Source organism: Phacochoerus africanus, chromosome 5 (genome assembly GCF_016906955.1).
Source record: "Phacochoerus africanus isolate WHEZ1 chromosome 5, ROS_Pafr_v1, whole genome shotgun sequence".
Classification (NCBI taxonomy): domain Eukaryota; kingdom Metazoa; phylum Chordata; class Mammalia; order Artiodactyla; family Suidae; genus Phacochoerus; species Phacochoerus africanus.
This window is the reverse complement of record NC_062548.1, coordinates 29,288,095-29,307,954: the sequence shown is the minus strand read 5'-3', so window position 1 is coordinate 29,307,954 and position 19,860 is coordinate 29,288,095. Positions and strand designations below refer to the sequence as shown.

The 19,860-nt window shown below is 48.3% G+C and overlaps 2 protein-coding genes across 2 annotated transcripts in view; both read left to right on the top strand.

The window, feature by feature from the left end:
- ACSM5 (acyl-CoA synthetase medium chain family member 5) overlaps positions 1-1,183 on the top strand; it is a 28,686-nt gene extending 27,503 nt beyond the window's left edge. Inside the window, exon 14 of the mRNA XM_047780372.1 lies at positions 223-1,183. Coding sequence (XP_047636328.1) covers positions 223-306 — 84 coding nt within the window. The 3' untranslated portion in view covers positions 307-1,183. The remainder of the gene's footprint in view (positions 1-222) is intronic.
- Positions 1,184-5,958: 4,775 nt separating this feature from the next.
- Positions 5,959-19,860, top strand: part of LOC125127407 (acyl-coenzyme A synthetase ACSM2B, mitochondrial-like) — a 28,687-nt gene continuing 14,785 nt past the window's right edge. The window contains exons 1-6 of the mRNA XM_047780371.1: positions 5,959-6,057; positions 8,161-8,345; positions 12,353-12,563; positions 14,660-14,867; positions 17,021-17,164; positions 19,407-19,563. Of these exons, the coding sequence (XP_047636327.1) occupies positions 8,169-8,345; positions 12,353-12,563; positions 14,660-14,867; positions 17,021-17,164; positions 19,407-19,563 (897 nt within the window). The 5' untranslated portion in view covers positions 5,959-6,057; positions 8,161-8,168. The remainder of the gene's footprint in view (positions 6,058-8,160; positions 8,346-12,352; positions 12,564-14,659; positions 14,868-17,020; positions 17,165-19,406; positions 19,564-19,860) is intronic.

The following is a 19,860-nucleotide window of genomic DNA, read 5'->3' as shown; positions in this document are numbered from 1 at the left end:
AGGCCAGGGATCAAACCCACATCACAGCCGCAACTTGAACTGCTGCAGTCACAACGCTGGGTCCTTAGCCCACCACGCCACAGGAGACCTCCTAGGCTCCCCGTTTTGATCTTTGCCACTGGGGGAAAAGCATGACTCAGGAAGGCTCTCCAAGGAAGTGGCAGAGGGTATCAACGCTTTCTGGGAAACGACTTTGAAGGGTTTCTGTTTTGTGGTCGCTAGGTGGCCTTTGTTTCGGAACTGCCAAAGACGGTTTCTGGAAAGATCCGGAGGAGTAAATTGAGAAGTCAAGAGTGGGGAAGATGAGAGGCAACACCAGAAAGGCGCCATCAGCCTCTGAAGCCTCTAAGAGGAACCGGTGGCACCACACATCAGTCCCCAAGGGAAGCCTCAACCCTTCAAGTCTGTCGACATTGGAGGCTTTCAGTTTCCCTGGGGGCATCTCCAGAGTCATTGGTTGGCCCTGGAAGAGAGCAGAAGAGCCTCGTCAATCCAGCGTTCAGTGCCACTGCCCGCTCTTGCAAATATTTGGTGGCTTGACTTCCCCCTCTGTCTGGAGACATCCTCGGGATTTGCCCACTGGTCTCACTTCCTAAGAGCCTTCAGCTGGCCCTCCAAAGGGCAGGTCACCAGAGCACCTGGGCACTTGTGATCTCACTCACCGCCAATGGGAGAGTAATCACTCAACCCTCTTTTCTTCTTTTTTTGCTGCCCCACAATATATGGAGTTCCCAGGCCAGGATCCAAACCAAGCTGCCATTGCAACTTATGCCTCAGCTGCAGCAATGCCAGATCCTTTAACTCACTGTGTAGGGCCTGGGGTCAAACTTGCATCCAGGCTGCAGAAATGTCACTGATCCTATTGTGCCACAGGGGGAACTCCCCACTTGACCCCTTTGATAAAGCTATTCGGTAATCACAACCAGAGCCATTGAAAATCGGTCAGGAGTTCCCGTCGTGGCACAGTGGTTAACGAATCCGACTAGGAACCATGAGGATGTGGGTTCGTTCCCTGGCTTTGCTCAGTGGGTTAAGGATCTGGCATTGCTATGAGCTGTGGTGTTGGTTGCAGACTCAGCTCGGATCCCGAGTTGCTGTGGCTGTGGTGTAGGCCGGGGGCTACAGCTCCAATTAGACCCCTAGCTTGGGAACCTCCATATGCCATGGGTGAGGCCCTAGAAAAGGCAAAAAGACAAAAAAAAAAAAAGAATATTAAGTGATCTAGACAAATCCAAATAAAGTGGTTGGGGAAAATAAAATAATGTCTATTTATGGTATAAACTCTTCAAATAAATTACAAAATTGTTATAAATAACATTTAAATATACAAAAAAAGAGAAAAATTACAGATGGAGAAAAAGACCAGAGGGAGGGAGACACACTAAAATGTTAGTAGTAGTTTTCCTGAATATTGAAAATAAAGGATGCTAGATTTTTTTCCTTTCACCTCCATTTCTCTATTTTTCTAGTTTTCCCAGTGAGTCTCTTTAACTCTTTTCATGAAAGTTCATTTTAAAGAAATAAATGAACCCCGCATCATGTTTTCTCCACATACCAATGCATCCCCTGCAAATGCTAGTGTGAAATGTCTTACCCAGGAAAGATGCAAGGATCTGAAGCCATGACTCAAAGCCCAGAAGCTCCCTCTGAGCAGCTGAGACCAGCCATGCGGAGGGGAAGCTGATGGAGACTGGGAGTGACCCTAGTACTCCCTACTCAGCACTTCCATTCATTCATTATCCAATATTTATTGAGGGCCCGCTCAGTCCTGGGCTCCAGGAACTCAAAGCCAATCAGTCCCTGCCTGTGTCTGCTCCGGCTGCCACTGGGAAGCTTTTTTATTTTTAATAGCTGCACCCGTAGCATATGGAAGTTCCCAGGCCAGGGATCGAATTGGAGCCACGGCTGTGACCTACGCTGCAGCTTGTGGCCATGCCAGATCCTTAACCCCCTGAGTGAGGCCAGGGATTGAAACCGCATCCTCACAGAGACAACATCAGGTCCTTAATCCACAGAGCCACAATAGGGCTTGGGTGGAAATGATGCCTGGGGCAGCGCCCCCTGTCACTATGGTTACACTGACTTCTCTGAGCCTCAGCTGCCTTGCCTGCAGGGCTGTTGTCTGGACTCCCCTCCCCTCATTCCCCTGGGCTGCGCCACCCCATTCTGTGGCTATAATCAGAGCTCTCCACTAGGGGGCCTCTGTTCAGACTTTAGTCAGAACAATACAAGGCTAATGGGGTGGGGGGACCCAGTCCCTTTCCCCTGAGAACCCCCACACACCTGGTGCCCCAGCGATCTCTCCCATGGTCACCTCAGCCCAATTCAGTTCCAAAAAGAAAAAAAAAAGGAAAGCTCTCAGCTGCATGACTCTAGGGAGCCAGGCACCACCACCCCACCAGCACACCCAGATCCAGAGGTCCTTGGTAGTGACTGCAATGACAAGTGCTGTCACTTTGCTGGCAATGTATTCCCTGCCAGGCATTGTGTTGGAGGCTCTGCTCAAATCCTCCTCTCGGTCTTGGCTCACTCCCGTGTCTTGTGCTTTTTCTGCACTTCCTTGGTCTGCGTTTTTCTTTCTGGCCCTGATTTATTATTCACTCAGGTATTTACTGATTACCTACTCAGCACTAGATGCTTTTCAGAACTTTGAACTAAATCAATGAGCAAAACAGGCAAAGATCCCCGTCTTCATTCACATAGCTTAGATTTTAATGGAAAGGGGCAGATTGAAAAATGTCTAAGTAGGAGTTCCCGTCGTGGCTCAGTGGTTAACGAATCCGACTAGCAACCATGAGGTTGCAGCTTCGACCCCTGGCCTCACTCAGTGGGTCAGGGATCCGGCGTTGCCGTGAGCTGTGGTGTAGGTCACAGACGCAGCTCGGATCTGGTGTTGCTGTGGCTGTGGGGTGGGCTGGCAGCTGTAGCTCCAATTCGACCCCTAGCCTGGGAACCTCTACATGCCGAGGGTATGGGCTTAAAAAGGCAAAAAAAAAAAAAGGAAAAGAAAAATGTCTAAGTAAATTCTATATTATGTTAGAAAGCAATGAGTATTTAGGAAAAATAGTACTGTGTATAGACAGGGAGGGCCAACCAGTTCAGAGGTGAGTTGCCATTTGAAGCAGGTGGTCTAGACAACAAAGAAGGTGACCAAAATCTTTGGCAAATCTTTGAAGGAGGAGAGGGGTTCTCCATAGACATCAGGGGAAAGTAGTCTGAGAAGAAACAGCAACAGCAAAGGTCCTGGGGCAGAACGTGCCTTCAGGGAATAGCAAGGAAGCCCATGGGGCTGTTTGTATGGGGTAAGTGGCCAGGACATCCAGCTCAAGAGGCCTGGAGGGTGTGAAGCCACATGGGGCTTTGCATGATGTGGTAAATGCCTTGGCAGTCTTTTGGCATGAAATTGGGATTCACTGGAGGGCTGAGGGTGTAACTCAGTCTGACTTCTGACCTCCCGTGAACCATCTCTAAAATGAGCTTAATCATTGTCCATGTTATTAGCGGTCTTAACCTTCACCTCTGGGTCCATCCGAGAGCAGCGGGCAGTAAATATTTCTGTTGACAAATTGATAAGGACAGGTAGTTACAGAGAGGGTGTGAGCCATGGGTTATCTGGGAGAACTTGGCTCCAGAACTTTCTTTCTTTCTTCCTTTCTTTCTTTCTTTCTTTCTTCTTTCTTTCTTTCTTTCTTTCTTTCTTTCTTTCTTTCTTTCTTTCTTTGTTTTGTTTTTTTGGCTTTTTAGGAGCAGCGCATGTGGCATATGGAAGTTCCCAGGCTAAGGATTGAATCGGAGCTGTAGCCACCGGCCTATACCAGAGCCACAGCAATGCAGGATCCGAGCCACGTCTGCGAACTACACCACAGGTCACGGCAACACCGGGTCTTTAACCCACTGAGTGAGGCCAGGAATCGAACCCGCGTCCTCATGGATCCTAATTGGGTTCATTAACTGTTGGGCCACAAAGGGAACTCCCGGCTCCAGAACTTCTAAACAAAGTGAGGCCATGGGTCGTTTTGCCTCCATTTCTGGAAGAACACATGGTTCATAGGTTCCCTTCTATTGATGGGACCCTAATTCCCAGGATCAGGACTCTCATTCTTCAAATCCACTGCATCCAGGTGATGAGCAGGAATGGTTAATGACCTCAGGCCCTCTGTCCATGCTGATGTGTGAATTTAAGTCCAAAGACCACCTCCTCCAAGTCTCTCCCGCATGGTTTAGAGTCTATGTGGAATGACTATGTGGAATGCATTTCATTTATTTTTAACCATGAAAACTTGTTTGTTTGTTTGTTGTTTGTTTTTTGTCTTTTCTAGGGCCGCACCCACAGCATATGGAAGCTCCCAGGCTAGGAGTTGAATCGGAGCTGCAACTGCCAGCCTACACCACAGCCACAGCAACATGGGATCTGAGCCATGTCTGTGACCTACACCACAGCTCACGGCAACACCGGATCCTTAACCCACTGAGCAAGGCCAGGGATCGATCGCACCCACGACCTCATGGTTCCTAGTCAGGTTCTTTTCGGCTGCGCCACAACGGGAACTCCCATAAACATTCCTTTTCCCATACGATCTTCCAAGAAATGGATAAATAATGAGGTCCCACTGTACAGAAGAGAGATTCAACTATTTCTTAAACAGAGCCTTCGCAGAGACAGCAACTCGGGCAACTTCTTCCACGAGATCAAGGTCTCCCCTCTGGATGTTCTCACGCTCTTGTAGGAGGGCTTGTCCAGCCCTTCTCACGGTCTTGGTGCTCTGAAGCCTCTCTGTCTGTAGGTAGTGAGTGTACAGAGCAGCGACAGCAAGAGGGATTTAGGGCAGACACTGGGGAGAACTTCCTGGAAGAGACATTCAGAAACACCCCATTGCGGGGGTATTTAAGAAAGGATCCATACCCTCAGGGCTGGAGAGGCAGGTGGTAAAATTCTGTGAATTTTCCCAGAAAGAGTAAAGAATCCCTCCCAGGGAAGGGCAGCTGCTCTGCATAAACAGGTTTCTTCGAGCATATGATTTCTAGGGTTGGCCCGAGAAAAGCAAATTGCTTTGGATATCCTCTCCAGGTATATCTCCTCTCTTCTCTCCCCGGACCTTGGATGCTGGCGTCTAGGTTCTCTTAGCCCCTCTGGCTCCCCTGCATGTCTCCTCTGGGTCCCTGTCTCTTGTGGTCCTTAGCTATTGCCGGGTAACTGGCATTCTCATCTTGCCCCTGGCCTGAGACATCTGCATTTAGGGACCCGTCGTCCCAGTCTGTCATGGGGCCCTGGTAGCAGATAGGTAGCTGATGGTCAGCCCACTGAAGGAAGAGCCCTGAAAGTGGACACGGGGTACAGAGGAATAGGGGAGAAGCTCTGTGGCTTCGGGGGCACTTTCCTTATCTGGGAGGATGGAGCTATTTCCCCTTTGGGTAGGCATTCCTGGAACGTTGTTGGTATCAGTGGCTCAGAGCCCTCTGATCCCCAGCTCTAGTCCTGGGACCCGAGGAGCCTCTAGAATTCAGCAGCAGCATCGTGAACCATTCTTCTGGAGGTGAGGATTCCAGGCAGAGGCCTGAGACTGATTGTCCCTGTGACCGTGAGCAAGTTGCTGTTCCACACTGAATTTTTACACTATCCACTCAATGATCTGAAAAGGTCTGAGTTTTTCTGACTCTCCAACTCAAACGTCAGAACTATCATGGACTAAATGAAGTGAGCCAATGTATGTAGGTCCATGTGCGCTGCTTTCGCTTCCCGGACGGAGCAAGAACCTGCTCCAGGTCTTACACGTAAATCTCCTTTTCAGGCCCCTAGGTTAGAGGAACAGTTCTGCTGGCCTCAGGGCTGCAGGGCTGTGCAATCCCTAGGCATAGCTAAGAAAAGGACTGATGTTTTTCCAAGTGACACCCCAGGGTGGCCCACGGTTAATGATTAGTGTCCCCTCTTCCAAGGCCACAAAAGTTCTGGGGCTGTCCGCTTAACTAGCAGTGCCCTCTTCCGAGGCCACAGGGATTCTGGAGCTGGCTGCTCAGGACCTCTCCTGAGACCAAGATCCTCCTGAACAGACTTGGCAGGTGAGCAAGCTGTGACAGATGGACAGATGGGGACATGCCTCAGGAGGGCACTAGCCAACCTTTGGAAGTCAGCGCTAGCTAGGAGAGGGAAAATCTGAGGGGAAAATCAGTCCCGAATCTCTAGGGGTGGAGAAAGTGAGCATCTGCCAGGTCTTTGTGAGGAGGCAGCAGTGGGCAAAGGAAAAATGTTAGGGTTAGGGTTAGGGTTGGGGTTAGCACAGCAAAAAGAAGGGACTGGGGTGGCTGAGAGAAGGGCAGTCAAAATGGGATGCGGGGAGTTCCCGTCGTGGCTCAGTGGTTAATGAATCTGACTGGCATCCGTGAGGATGCAGGTTTGATCCCTGGCCTCGCTTAGTGGGTTAAGGATCTGGAGTTGCTGTGAGCTGGGGTGTGGGTCAGAGACGTGGCTCAGATCTGGCATTGCTGTGGCTGTGGTGTAGGCCGGCAGCTGTAGCTCCAATTAGACCCCTAGTCTGGGAACCTCCATATGCCACAGGAACAGCCCTAAAAAGCAAAAAAAAAAAAAAAAAAAAAAAAAGTGGGATGGGAGGTAGTGGTCAGGAAAGGCAGCCTCTCAGAGGAGATGAGCCCAGAAAAATAAGAAAGAGTTAGCCATGGAAAGAGAGCAAGACCAATAGGTACAAAGGCAGTAAATCATCTTTCCTAGGAGCTGGTAAGGACATCTTCATTCCTTGTTCTTTTAGAAAATAGGAGAGGAGACAGGAGTTCCCTTCATGGCGCAAGGGAAATGAATCCGTCTAGAATCCATGAGGGTATGGGTTCAATCCTAGGCCTCGCCCAGTACGTCAGGGACCTGGTGTTGCCATGAGCTGTGGTATGGGTCACAGAGTCATAGACAAGGCTCAGATCCCGTGTTGCTGTGGCTGTGGTGTAGGCCAGCAGCTATAGCTCTGATTCGACCCCTAGCTTGGAAACTTCCATGTGCCACAGGTGCTGCCCTAAAAAGCTTGAGCATTCTGATTTCTTCTGCCCATGCAACAGGGGATGGAAATCTGGCCACGTGGCAGGACTCCTGGCTGGATTCCTTGAGGTCAAGTCATTAGACTTCAATTCTGCAACCCCCATTCAGGTGTACAGGTTGGAACTCAGAGACCAGGAGTCTCTGATTAGTTTCCAAAGAGCCAATGCAGTTATAATTTCTAAATTGATTCTCTGGGTTAGGTCCTGTGTATTGCACGGTACTCAGGATCTCTCAGGCAGGGATCCATTGAAAGAACTAGATGCTGCATGTGTTAGTCCGTTTGTTATTAGCAAGCAACCTGGACATCTCACAGGAACTCATAACAATAGATATTGTCCCCACAGCTCTGGGTATTATCTGTGGCTGGGCTGGCCTCGGCTCCACGCCACCTGTGCTGTCATTCTGGGACCCAGGCTGGAGGTAGGCCCATCTGGGCTAGGCTGACAGAGGGCAGAAATGCAAGATCCACTCACATCTCATTGACCAAAGGATAATGGCAATGTGGGGTGCATATGCACACACATATAATTCTGCTCCAGGGAGGAGACAAGTTATTAGCAACAACCCTTCAGCCTACCACACCACTGTGTTTTTGGGTTTTGTTTCATTGTATTGTGTTTTTGTTTCTTAGGGACTGCACATGCGGCATATGGAGGTTCCCGTGCTAGGGGTCAGATCGGAGCTGCGGCTGCCAGCCTACACCACAGCCATAGCCACAGCCACACCAGATCCAAGCTGCATTTGCAACCTACACCGCAGCTCACTGCAACGCCGGATCCTTAACCCACTGAGCGAGGCCGGGATCGAACCCACGTCCTCATGGATACTAGTTGGGTTCGGTACCGCTGAACCACGATGGGAACTCCCACGCCACTGTGTTTTAAGCACAAAAGGATTTATTATATGGGAGTAGATGTTCACGAAACTGTCATAGGTGTAGGGACATAGGATTTAGGGCGGGTGTTGTGTTTTTGAAGTGTGGCAACTGAGATGGATGCCGATTGCCGATTCACTCACAACCCCAACAAATGAACTTCGGGCAGAACCCTGGAAGGTGGGGACCAATCTCCTTAAGTGACTGTACAGGAAAGACCCACCTCTGGCTTCTCTTGCCTTTGCAGGTTTGAACATGCACTGGCTGTGGAAACTCCAGGGACTCTGCCTCCAATGGGGGACTTGGATGCCCCGTCGCACGGTCCACATTCGGACCAGGCATCTGGCACCCCTGCAGTGGAGCCACCAGGAAGTTCCTGCCAAATTTAACTTTGTCAGTGATGTGTTGGATCACTGGGCTGACATGGAGAAGGTAATGGGCTGGAGAAGAGGCACAGAACTGGGAATGTTGGCTGCATTCTCTAATTCACCCATTCGTCTTATAAATACTTCTTAAGCACTTAAATGTCAAGCATTATGATGAGCTATCAAAGGCGGGATGGGAGCAGAAGAACCTGCTCTTGGCAGAAAGAAGGGCTCAGGGTGGAGCCATCTGGGGTCCCCCCAGGCAGCTGATGCAACAGTTTGCCTGTGCCTGTCCTTTTGTGACCTCCCAGGGTGAACCAGGACCAGTGGGTTGGAGTCACAGAGGAGGGAGTCAAAGACAATCAGCCATCTCTAATCAAACCAGCTCCAACCAAAACTGAGTCAGTCTTTTTGGAATGTCATGTGTCCTTGTCCTTAGGGGTATGCAAGTAGGGAGACTGCTGGACAGGATGGTCCAAAGTACTCCAGGGAGCTCCTGTTGTGGCACAGCAGAAACAATCTGACTAGTATTCATGAGGACAAAGTTCGATCCCTGGCCTCACTCAGTGGGTTAAGGATCCAGCGTTGTCGTGAGCTGTGGTGTAGGTCGCAGACACTGCTCGGATCTGACGTTGCTGTGGCTGTGGTGTAGACTGGTTGCTATAGCTTGGATTCGACCCCTAGCTTGAGAACCTCCGTGTGCCAAGGGTGTGGCCCTAAACACACACACACACACACACACACACACACACACACACACAGTATTCCAAGATGAGATATTACAGAAATAGTGATGCAGAAGTTTCCTTTCCTTCCCTGGACTGACAGAATTCCACCCTGTTCACTGTTGATTCTGCCATGGCCTCTACCCGAGTTCTATGCACCTTTTTAGAGGATGGAAAGATTCGGCCTAGCTAGGGTAGCAGAAGTGGACCTGTTAGCATGGGCTTAAAAGAATGGCGCCCAGAGGGTGTCATAACTGTGATGTCATGAGGTCCCAATAGCATGATACAACTTTAGTGCAGAGACTGAAGCTGGCCCATATTTCAGGGCTCTCTTTAAAAAAAAAAAAAAAAAAAAAGGATCAGTGTTTTAAAATTGAAAGATTTCAAATACAATTTAGATCTGGCTATTCTTTAAACGTTATACCTCCTTGGAATTCCCTTGTGGCTCAGTAGGTTAAGGACCCAGTCATCATTGCTGTGGCTCTGGTTACAGCTATGGCTCTGGTTGACCCCTGGCTGGGGAGCCTGCATGTCTTGGGTGTGACCCAAAACAAGGGCCTCCTTGAAGTAAAGAAGGAGGTCTTTACTACCATGATCCAAAATCCTGACTCCGTAAAACAAGTGAGCGGTTTAACAAATCCGCTCCATAAATATCAAAAACTTCTCCATTGACAAACACCATTGTAAACAAAATTTTAAAACTAATGACAATCAGGTAAGGACACAGACATTCAATTCATATCAGAGAAAAGAGCTAATATCCTTAATCAAAAGAGCTCCTAGAAATCAAGCATAAAAAGATGCCACCTTGGAGTTCCCGTCGTGGTGCAGCGGAAACGAATTCGACTAGGAACCATGAGGTTGCGGGTTCAATCCCTGGCCTTGCTCAGTGGGTTAAGGATCTGGCGTTGCTATGAGCTGTGGTATAGGTTGCAGACACAGCTTGGATCCTGCGTTGCTGTGGCTGCAGCGTAGGCTGGCAGCTGTAGCTCCAACTGGACCCCCAGCCTGGGAACCTCCATGTGCCTCAGGTGCGGCCCTAAAAAAGCAAAAAATAAAAAATAAAAAAGAGATGCAACCAAATGTAAAAGTGGGCAAGTATCTAAACAGACAGTTTACTGAAAAGTGAACTCACATGGCCCTTAAATATAAAAATAAAACGCTCGACTTCACCCACAGTAACAGTAAGGCAAATTAAAATTTTACGGAATTCAACTTTTTACCACCAGTTTAGTTAAATATAAAAGTTTGTTGACATGCTCTGTTGACAATGCTATGAGGAAATAGACACTTTCACAGGCTACTTGGGCAAAGGGCAAAGTGGTACAACTTATATAGAGAGCGATTTCGAAATATCTGATCCATTTTCTCTTTGACTTTGCTTTCGTGCTCCCAAACTATAATCTGGAGACCCCCGAGGAGACCGGAGTCTCTTTTCAGGGGAACATATGAAATCAAAACTATTTCAAAACAAAACTAAGACAAATTGGGATGCTTGTGCAACCCGGTGGGATTCAAAGTGGTACAGCAACTGTAGAAAGCAATATGGCAGCTTCTCAAAACGTCAGGAATAGAGTTACTGTATAATCTAGCAATTCCACCTTTGTGATAGAGGCAAGATGTTTTGTTTTGTTGTTCTTTTTACAGCCACAACGAGGGCATGGAAGTTCCCAGGCTAGGGTTCGAATAGGAGCCGCAGCTGCAGGTCTATTTCACAGCCATGACAACATGGGATTCCAGCTGCATCTGCGACCTACACAGCTGCTTGCAGCAACGCCGGATCCTTAACCCACTGAGTGAGGCCGGGGATTGAACCCGCATCCTCATGGATGCTAGCCGGGTTCATTAACCACTGAGCCACAACGGGAACTCCTGAGGCAAGGTTTTTGAAGAGATATTTACATACCCATGTTCATGGTGATAGCCAAAGTGTAGGAACAACCCAATGTCTATCAATGAATGAATGGATTAAAAAAGTGGCACGTCTAGTCAATCAAATATTATTCAGCTTTTCAAAAGAATGAAATTCTGATGTGTGATATACCACGGATGGACCTCGCAGACATCATGTTACGTGAAATAAGCCAGACACAAAAAGACAAATGTTGTGTGATTCCACTTATATGAGGTGCTTAGAGTGGTCAAATGCATAGAGACAGAAAGTGGGCTGGTCATGACCAGGACCTGCGAGGAGAAGGGCCTGGGGAGTCATGGTGTAATGGTTACAGAGATTCAGTTTGGGATGATGAAAAACTTCCAGAGACGGAGGGTGTTTGTCCAACAACGTAAATGGACCACCTAATTGTGTGCTTTAAAAATGGCTAAAATGGTCAATTTTATGTCAGGTATATTTTTACCACAGTGAACAGAAAACAAAAATAGATCTGTGGAGCTAGATAGATAAATCTAAGATAATATTTGCCTTTTTCATTCTTGTTGCCTCACAAGGATACTGTGGCATTTTCCAGAGACTACGATAGAAAGAAAACATTAAAGAGCTGGCAAACCTGTAAAATGGTGCCACTCTTCTCACTATTTTTTTGTTTTTTGAAAGGATACTCATTTCTTTATTAATGCGTATCTCACTTGTGGTAATATATAATGGGTATATATATCTTTATATTTATATATATTAATTTATATTTATATTTATAATATATATTAATTTATATATTAATATATTTTTTATATAATGGGTATATATATATATTTTTTTTTCTTTTTAGGGCCACACCCGCGGCATATGGAGGTTCCCAGGCTAGGGGTCCAACTGGAGCTGCAGCTGCCAGTCTACACCACAGCCACAGCAACGCCAGATCGGTGACTTACACCACAGCTCCCGGCAATGCCAGATCCTTCACCCACTGAACAAGGCCAGGGATCAAACCTGCCTCCTCATGGATGCCAGTCAGATTTGTTAACCGGAGCCATGACGGGAACTCCATGTATTACTATGATATGCTTGATATTCTAAAGCGCACGTTCAGCAGTTCTTGGGTGTCTCAGTGGGTTACAGAGCCAGCGGGGTCACTGCTGTGGCACAGGTCCCCTTCCTGTCCCTGGAACGTCCACCTGCTGCGGGTACAGCCAAAAAGAAAAAAAAAAAGAAAAAAAAATGAAAATACACAGGTATAAAAGTTCTCAGTTTAATTTCTAATATTACAAGTATCGAGAGAGAGAATCCACGCAAATACAAACGCTTTAGGGTTGTAATAATTCCTAAGCATGTGTCGGGGTCCTGAGATCATACAGCTTATTAAGCATTGACATGGTGGTTCCAAGACGGGGAATGGATTCTTTGAGCGTGTGCACCTGCCCATCCTAATACATAGCCCTTCTCTACCTTCAGGCTGGTAAGCGACACCCTGGCCCAGCCCTGTGGTGGGTGAATGGCAATGGAGATGAAGTCAAGTGGAACTTCCGCCAGTTGAGTGAACTCAGCCAGCAAGCAGCCAATGTCCTCTCAAAGGTGTGCAGCCTGCAGCGTGGGGACCGTGTGGCAGTGGTGCTGTCCCGAGTGCCCGAGTGGTGGCTGGTGGTCCTTGGCTGCATGCGAGCAGGTGGGTAATGGACCCCCGGAGCTGGGCACTGTCTCTTTTGTGAAAGAAACTGACGGCCGAGAAATGCAAACATTCCTCTCCAAAGATGCCCTATCCACAGAGCATCAGCCCATGTGGTTTCTCCTCATATAGAGACAGCACCCTGCTTCCATTTATTTAAGCGAACTATGCACGAAGCACTATGCTAGAGGTTGCTAAATATAGAGTAAACAAACCATAGTCTGTGAACTCAGGGGACCCGAGGAACTTTGGAGAAAGACCACTATGAAATTATTATTCCATGCCTAATTATTTAATCACAATGATGATACGTGCCATGAGAATTCTATAAGAAACTATAAAAAATGTGGAGTTCCTGTTGAGGCTCAGTGGGTAATGAACCTGACTAGTATCCATGAGGACATGGGTTCGATCCCTGGCCTTGCTCAGTGGGTTAAGGATCCGGCGTTGCTCTGAGCTGTGGTGGAGGCTGGCAGCTGTAGCTCTGATTCACTCCCTAGCCTGGGAACCTCAATATGCCGTGGATGTGGCCCTAAAAAGAAAAAAGACACCCACAAAAAGACACTATAAAAATTTGGCAAACTATGATCAACAGGGCAAATCTATCCCACAGCCTGTTACTGTAAATAAAGTTTTATTGGGACCCAGCCATAGCCTGTTGACATAACATCTGTGATAAGCACTGCAATAGCAAACTTGAGTAGCCGGGACAGAAAGCCTCTGGCTTTCACAAAGCCTAAAATACCATTTACCATTTGTTTGGCCCTTAAGAGAAGACCTTTGCTATTTATTTATTTCATTTTATTTTGTTTTTAGGACCACACCCACAGCACATGGAACTTCCCAGGCTAGGGGTTGAATCCGAGCTGCAGCTGCCAGCCATAGACGCAGCCACAACCATGCCAGATCCAAGCCGTATCTGTGACCTGCACCCCAGCTCACAGCAACGCCGGATCCTTAACTCACTGAGTGAGGCCAGGGATCAAACCTGTGTCCACATGGATAATAGTTGGGTTCATTACGGCTGAGCCAGGACAGCAAGTCCAAACGTTGCTATTTAAAAAAAAAAGTTTGTTTTGCTGCAGAAGGAGACCCAAACGGACTCATTTGAGGGGGTCATGGGAGCCTCCATGGAAGTAATATTTTGGCTGATTGCTGGGATTTGGCCAGGAGAGGAGGCAAAGGGGAATGCTCCAAGCAAGGGGAGCAGCACAGGGGGAGGGAAGCTCAAAAATTATGAAACAACCTGAAACAATGTCGAGGCGCCCAAAGTCTGGATACCAAGTAGAAAATGATGGCAAATGGTCCTGGAAAAGGACAAAGGTGGTAACCTGGCAGAACCTTGTGGGCCATGGCAAGGGCCCTGGGTCCTTGAGTAGCATGAATGGCAAGCTACGGATGGATCGCGTGACATGACCATTTTCTGTTTGAAAAAGGTCGGGATGGTGCACAGAGAACGGGATGAAGGAGGACAGGAGGGGGGTGAGGAATTCAAACAGGAGGTGGAGGCGTTCCCATCGTGGCGCTGCAGAAACAAATCCGACTAGGAACCATGAGGTCGCAGGTTCGATTCCTGGCCTCACTCAGTGGGTGAAGGATCCGGTGTTACCGTGAGCCGTGGTGTAGGTTGCAGACACGGCTCAGATCCGGCGTTGCTGTGGCTCTGGCGTAGGCTGGCGGCTACAGCTCCGATTCCGCCCCTAGCCTGGGAACCTCCATATGTCGTGGGTGCTGCCCCAAAAAGACGAGAAAAAAAAAATAGGAGATGGAGGGTCATGGTGGAGATGGAATTAAGTGTGTGGATGTAAGAGTCAATTCGCTGACAACCAGATTTTTTGATGAACACAGCATAAGGTCGAGGAAGAAGACCAGAGAGATGGAGAAGTCGCAGACACTCTCACAACCCCAGGGAAATCGGTGCTCAAATCACTCTCTGGTCCTAGGTTCCCCTGTTATCCATGCTCCCCACGGGTCATCAGTGAGGACCCCCACCTCTCTTGCCCCAGTTCCTCCCCACTGCCTATTTCCATCAGGCTTGCCTAGGGAAGAAGGCAACCCTCTCTTCCACTTCTCTCTAAACCCTTTGGCACCTCCAGGCCTTGTCTTCCTGCCCGGGACCATCCAGATGAAACCCAAAGACATTCTCTACAGGCTGCAGGTGTCTAAGGCCAGGGCCATCGTGGCTGGGGACGAAGTGGCCCAGGCAGTGGACACTGTGGCACCTGACTGTCCATCTCTGAAAACGAAGCTACTGGTGTCTGAGAAAAGCCAGGATGGGTGGCTGGACTTCAAGACACTACTACGGTGAGACTCTACACCTCTTAACCTGGGTTTTTACCCAAAGGGCAAACTGAACAGAACCCTTATGTGCAGGCTCTTTATTTGGGAAAGCTAAGGAGTGGACTGGGGGGTGGGGGTATAGCAGGAAAGAAATAAGAGTTACTACAGGAGATGGAGTTCCTGCTGAGCTCAGCATCGTGGACTTGCTGTTGTCTCCATGAGGATGTGGGTTTGATCCCTGGCCTTGCTCCGTGGGTTAAAGGTCCAGCATTGCCACGAGCTACAGTATAGGTCACAGATGGGCCTTGGATCCAGGGTTGCCGTGGCTGTGGTACAGGCCAGCAGCTGCAGCTCCGATTCGACCCCTAGCCTGGGAACCTCCATATGCCACAAGTTTGTTCATAACATGGAAAAAAAAAAAAGAGTTAATACAAGAGTTTATTGTCTTAATGAAGGAGTCACTGCATGGGGTGCAAAGGCCCTGCTCCTTGGGAACTTTCAGAAAAGCACACAGAATGCCTCTCAGGATGGACAAGCACTGATCCATCTACCCCTAACCTTCACTGGCAGACAGTTGCCCAAGGGCATTAGCTACCCCACACTCTGGGCTACACGCACATGCACGCGAGCAAACACACACACACACACACACACACACACACACACACACACACACACGCAGAGTCCCAGGTCTGGGGCACACAGCGAATCACCTGTGGTTCCCACTGGAAGCAACACCAAGTGGACGGGAACTCACCCAGAACTGTTCACTGGCTGGAATCAGAGTCACCTCTGGCCAAGAGCTGATGAGGTTGAACACAGCAGATGGCTGATACACTCCGTTTCTGGGCTTCAGTGAACCTAAGCCAGGCGTCCAAGAGTCTGTCCCATGTCTGGCCAGAAGAACGTGTCTCCCTGTCACATCTGACATCTGCACACTCTTTTGTTTCTTGCAGATCATTTATTTAAAAGTATCTTTTAAAAATGAAAGTATGGTGGATTCACAATGTTGTGCCAGTTTCTGCTGTATAGCAAAGTGCCCCAGACAGATAAACATATATATCACTTTTGTTATACTATCTTCTATCGTGTTCTATTCCAAGAGACTGGGTGTAGCTCCCTGTGCTATACAGTGGGGCCTCATTGCTTATCCACTCTAAATGCTCATAGGTTCCACCTACCACCCCAACTCTCAGTCCATCCCACTCCCTCCCCGTCCCCTCAGCAGCCACACGTCTGTCCTCTATATCCGAGATCTGTTCCTGGTTTGTAGATAGGCTCATTTGCTGAAATCTCCACACTCGAGACAATACCTTAGGGAGCTCCCAGGGAGGGCATGAGCCTTTTCTTTCCAATGCCACAGTCTTTAAGATAACTGTCAGAGAAGCAGACACCATAAAACCAGCTTTGAGAGAATCAACATCAAGATCCTGGAGGCAGAGTCCTAAAGAGGTGCAGGTGCTTCTAGGAAATAGAGGAGGGTGGACTGGGAAAACTTTAAAACCTGCATACCTGGTGTCATGCTCCCAATGACAGATGAGTCTTTGTTGAGTTCTTTGTTGAGCCAAGCCAGTTGCTCATTTCCTTTTTGGGGTTTTTTGGTTTGTTTGTTGTTTTGGTTTGGTTTTTTGTCTTTTGTCTTTTTAGGGCCGCACCCACGGCATATGGAGGTTCCCAGGCTAGGGGTTGAATCGGAGTTGCGGCTGCCAGCCTCCGCCTCCGCCACAGCAGCGTCTGCCACCTACACCACAGCTCAAGGCAACGCCGGATCCTTCACCCACGGAGCGAGGTCAGGGATCGAACCTGCAACCTCATGGTTCCTAGTCAGGTTCGTTAACCACTGAGCCACGACAGGAACTCCCATTTCCTTTTTGTTAAAGTTGACTTTCTCAATAACTCTGTGAGATGAGTATTATTGATCCTATCTCATATGGAAAATGAGACTCAGAGAAGTGAACGACATAGTCCAGCGTTACAATGTTAACATACCTGAAGGGTTTTACAACCCAAGTCTCATGGACTCAAAATCTCATGCTCTTCCCCACTCATAAGCCTCCCTTCTGCCTGGGTTGGCTGGCTTGTCTCTCCAGGGTGGCGGAAGGTGGGAAGAGATCAGTCACCAGGACACCTGGTGTCCAGGGCAGATCTAAGAAGGTGACCATCTGTGTCTCTGTCAGGGAAGCCTCGACCACTCATTGCTGCGTGGAGACTGGAAGCCAGGAATCAGCCGCGATCTACTTCACCAGCGGGACCAGTGGCCTTCCCAAGATGGCAGAACACTCCCACGCAAGCCTGGGGATCAAGGCCAAGATGGATGCTGGGTGAGAAGGGTCCTTTGTCTCAACAGAGAACTACGTGACCAGGCCTCGAGGTTTTTCTGATGTCAAATCCAGTTCTCTTGGGATGGGCTACCATCTGGTGCTTATGAGCATGATGGTTGGGGAGTTCCCGTCGTGGCGCAGTGGTTAACGCATCTGACGAGGAAGCATAAGGTTGCTGGTTCGATCCCTGGCCTTGCTCCGTGGGTTAAGGATCCGGCATTGCCGTGAGCTGTGGTGTAGGTCACAGACATGGTTTGGATCCCACGTTGCTGTGGCCGTGGTATAGGCCGGCGGCTACAGCTCTGATTAGACCCCTAGTCTGGGAACCTCCCTATGCTGCAGGGGCGGCTCTAGAAAAGACAAAAAAAAAAAAAAAAGAGAGAGAGAGAATGATGGTTGGGAAGGCAGGCAAGAGGAATCATGGTTTAGCAAGCCGGGTACCCAGTGACCTTCAGAGGGACATTTCTGTTGCAGATCACAAGGAACCTCAACACATTTTCAGTGAGTGAGCTGTGTGTCTCCCAGGTGGAATGCTTAGCACAGGTTTATATGCATTTTTCCCTCAGACCCATCTAGATCTTGTCCTTTGGAGAGCTGGGAATTTTCTTTAATGCTCTCTATATTCCAAGAGGTCAGGTAGCTGCAAATTACTTTTCGAGTTCATCGAAGAGGCCCCTGTAATTGGATGGATTAGATGAACTGAGATCTTGAATTTCTGGATCTCAGATCTCATGAGTCAGACTTTTCTTCTATTCTCCATCAGTCCCATCAGTGCTAAGGTTGTCACACAATGATAACAAGAGAACGTCTGGGTCTTTCTCAGTAGATCCGGCTTGCTATGTTAATGTTATTATCAGAACTAGAAAAATTCTTTTTTCTTTTGTTTTTTGTTTTTTTTAGGGCTGCACCCGCAGCATATGGAGATTCCCAGGCTAGGGACTGAATTGGAGCCACAGCTGTCGGCCTCCACCACAGCCACAAGCAATGCACGTTCAGAGCCGTGTCTGCAACCTACACCACAGCTCATGGCAACACCAGATCCTTAACCTACTGAGCGAGGCCAGGGATCGAACCTGCAACCTCATGGTTCCTAGTTGGAGTCATTTCTACTGTGCCACAATGGGAACTGCAGAACTAGAAAAATTCTTTAATGCAAAAAAAAAAAAAAACCCTCAATGTCCCATCTATAAGCCTGTGGCATCAGAAAATTAAATTATTTTATAGAAGTTATTTAAAAGAAGAACAATAGTAAATGTAGTTTCAAAAGCTGGGACGATAAGTTACTTATGTCACTAATTCACTAAATTCCCACTCAACCCCCAAATTTAGTTCTTTTAAGCTAAGACCTTAATTTCTCTACTGAGCTGAAAGTAGTCCTTGTCTTTCGGAAGGGGCATATACTATGGTACTTCCCAGCCTCAAGCAAATTCTTCATGGAGTTCCCACTGTGCTGCAGTGGATATTAATTTGACTGGTATCCATGAGGATGAGGGTTCAATCCCTGGCCTCACTCAGTGGGTTAAGAATCCAGCATTACTGTGAGATGTGCTGTAGGTTGCAGATGTGGCTCAGATCCTGCGTTGCTGTGGCTGCGGTGTAGACTCAACCCCTAGCCTGGGAATCTCCATATGCCACAGGTGTGGTCCTGAAAAAGCAAAAAAAAAATAAAATAAAAAAAAGGAAGTTCTTCATGTTTGGCCTAAATCAGTTTTGCTTTAAGACAATCCTAATGCTTTTACTTCTGATTTGAGGAGAGAAAGGGGACAGGTCTCACCCTGTACAAAACCCTCCGTTTGGATGAGGCAGTTCAGGATCCGTCAAGAGAAGAGAACCAAATGCCTCCTTAGCCACACTTGAACTCTGCAAGGCCCCTTGTTGGAATATCCACTTAGGTGTCTCTTGACATCTGGTAAACATGTCCTGGGCAGTCCCCACAGGCGCCAAACTGTCCTCAGTTCTGGAGATAAGATGAGACCCAACGATCTGTTAGGTCATGGGAGGTAGGAACACACCTTCTGAATAGGCACCCCCTCATGATACAGGGTATGGGGAGAGCAAACTCGCTTTCCGCTGCTTGCTTATACTTCGACACACTCCTACAGACATACTCACACACCTTCAGGCACACACACTCCTGTGCACGCACCTATCTCTACCCCCCACCCCCAACACACCCACTCATGCTCCACCCACCCCAGTGTGCACTCACTTATGTGTACATGTGCTTCCGCTGTGTTCTCAGAAAATGGACAGACCTGCAAGCCACTGACATAATATGGACGATATCAGACACAGGTTGGATAGTGAACATGCTCACCTCATTCCTGGAACCTTGGACATCAGGAGCATGCACATTTATTCATCACTTGCCAACATTTGACCCACTGGTCATTCTAAAGGTAAGATGAGACTCAGGTTGCACCAGGAGGTCAGAGCAAGCTCAAGGTTTGCATACCCCCATTGATGGCAGATTCTTCCAAGTCATCTGCTGTTTACGAATCGTTGCCACATGGATGGCGAGTGTTCAGGAAGGAAGATGGGAGTGGTTCCTGCCTTCGAGGAGCTCATGGTCTGGGGAAGGAGATAGACCCATTCACATTTAAAAGGAATATACTCAGGAGACAAGCATCATGGGTAATGTGTGCACTCAATGCATAGTTAATGGGCCCTTGCTCTGGTGTCAAGGATCAGAGAGA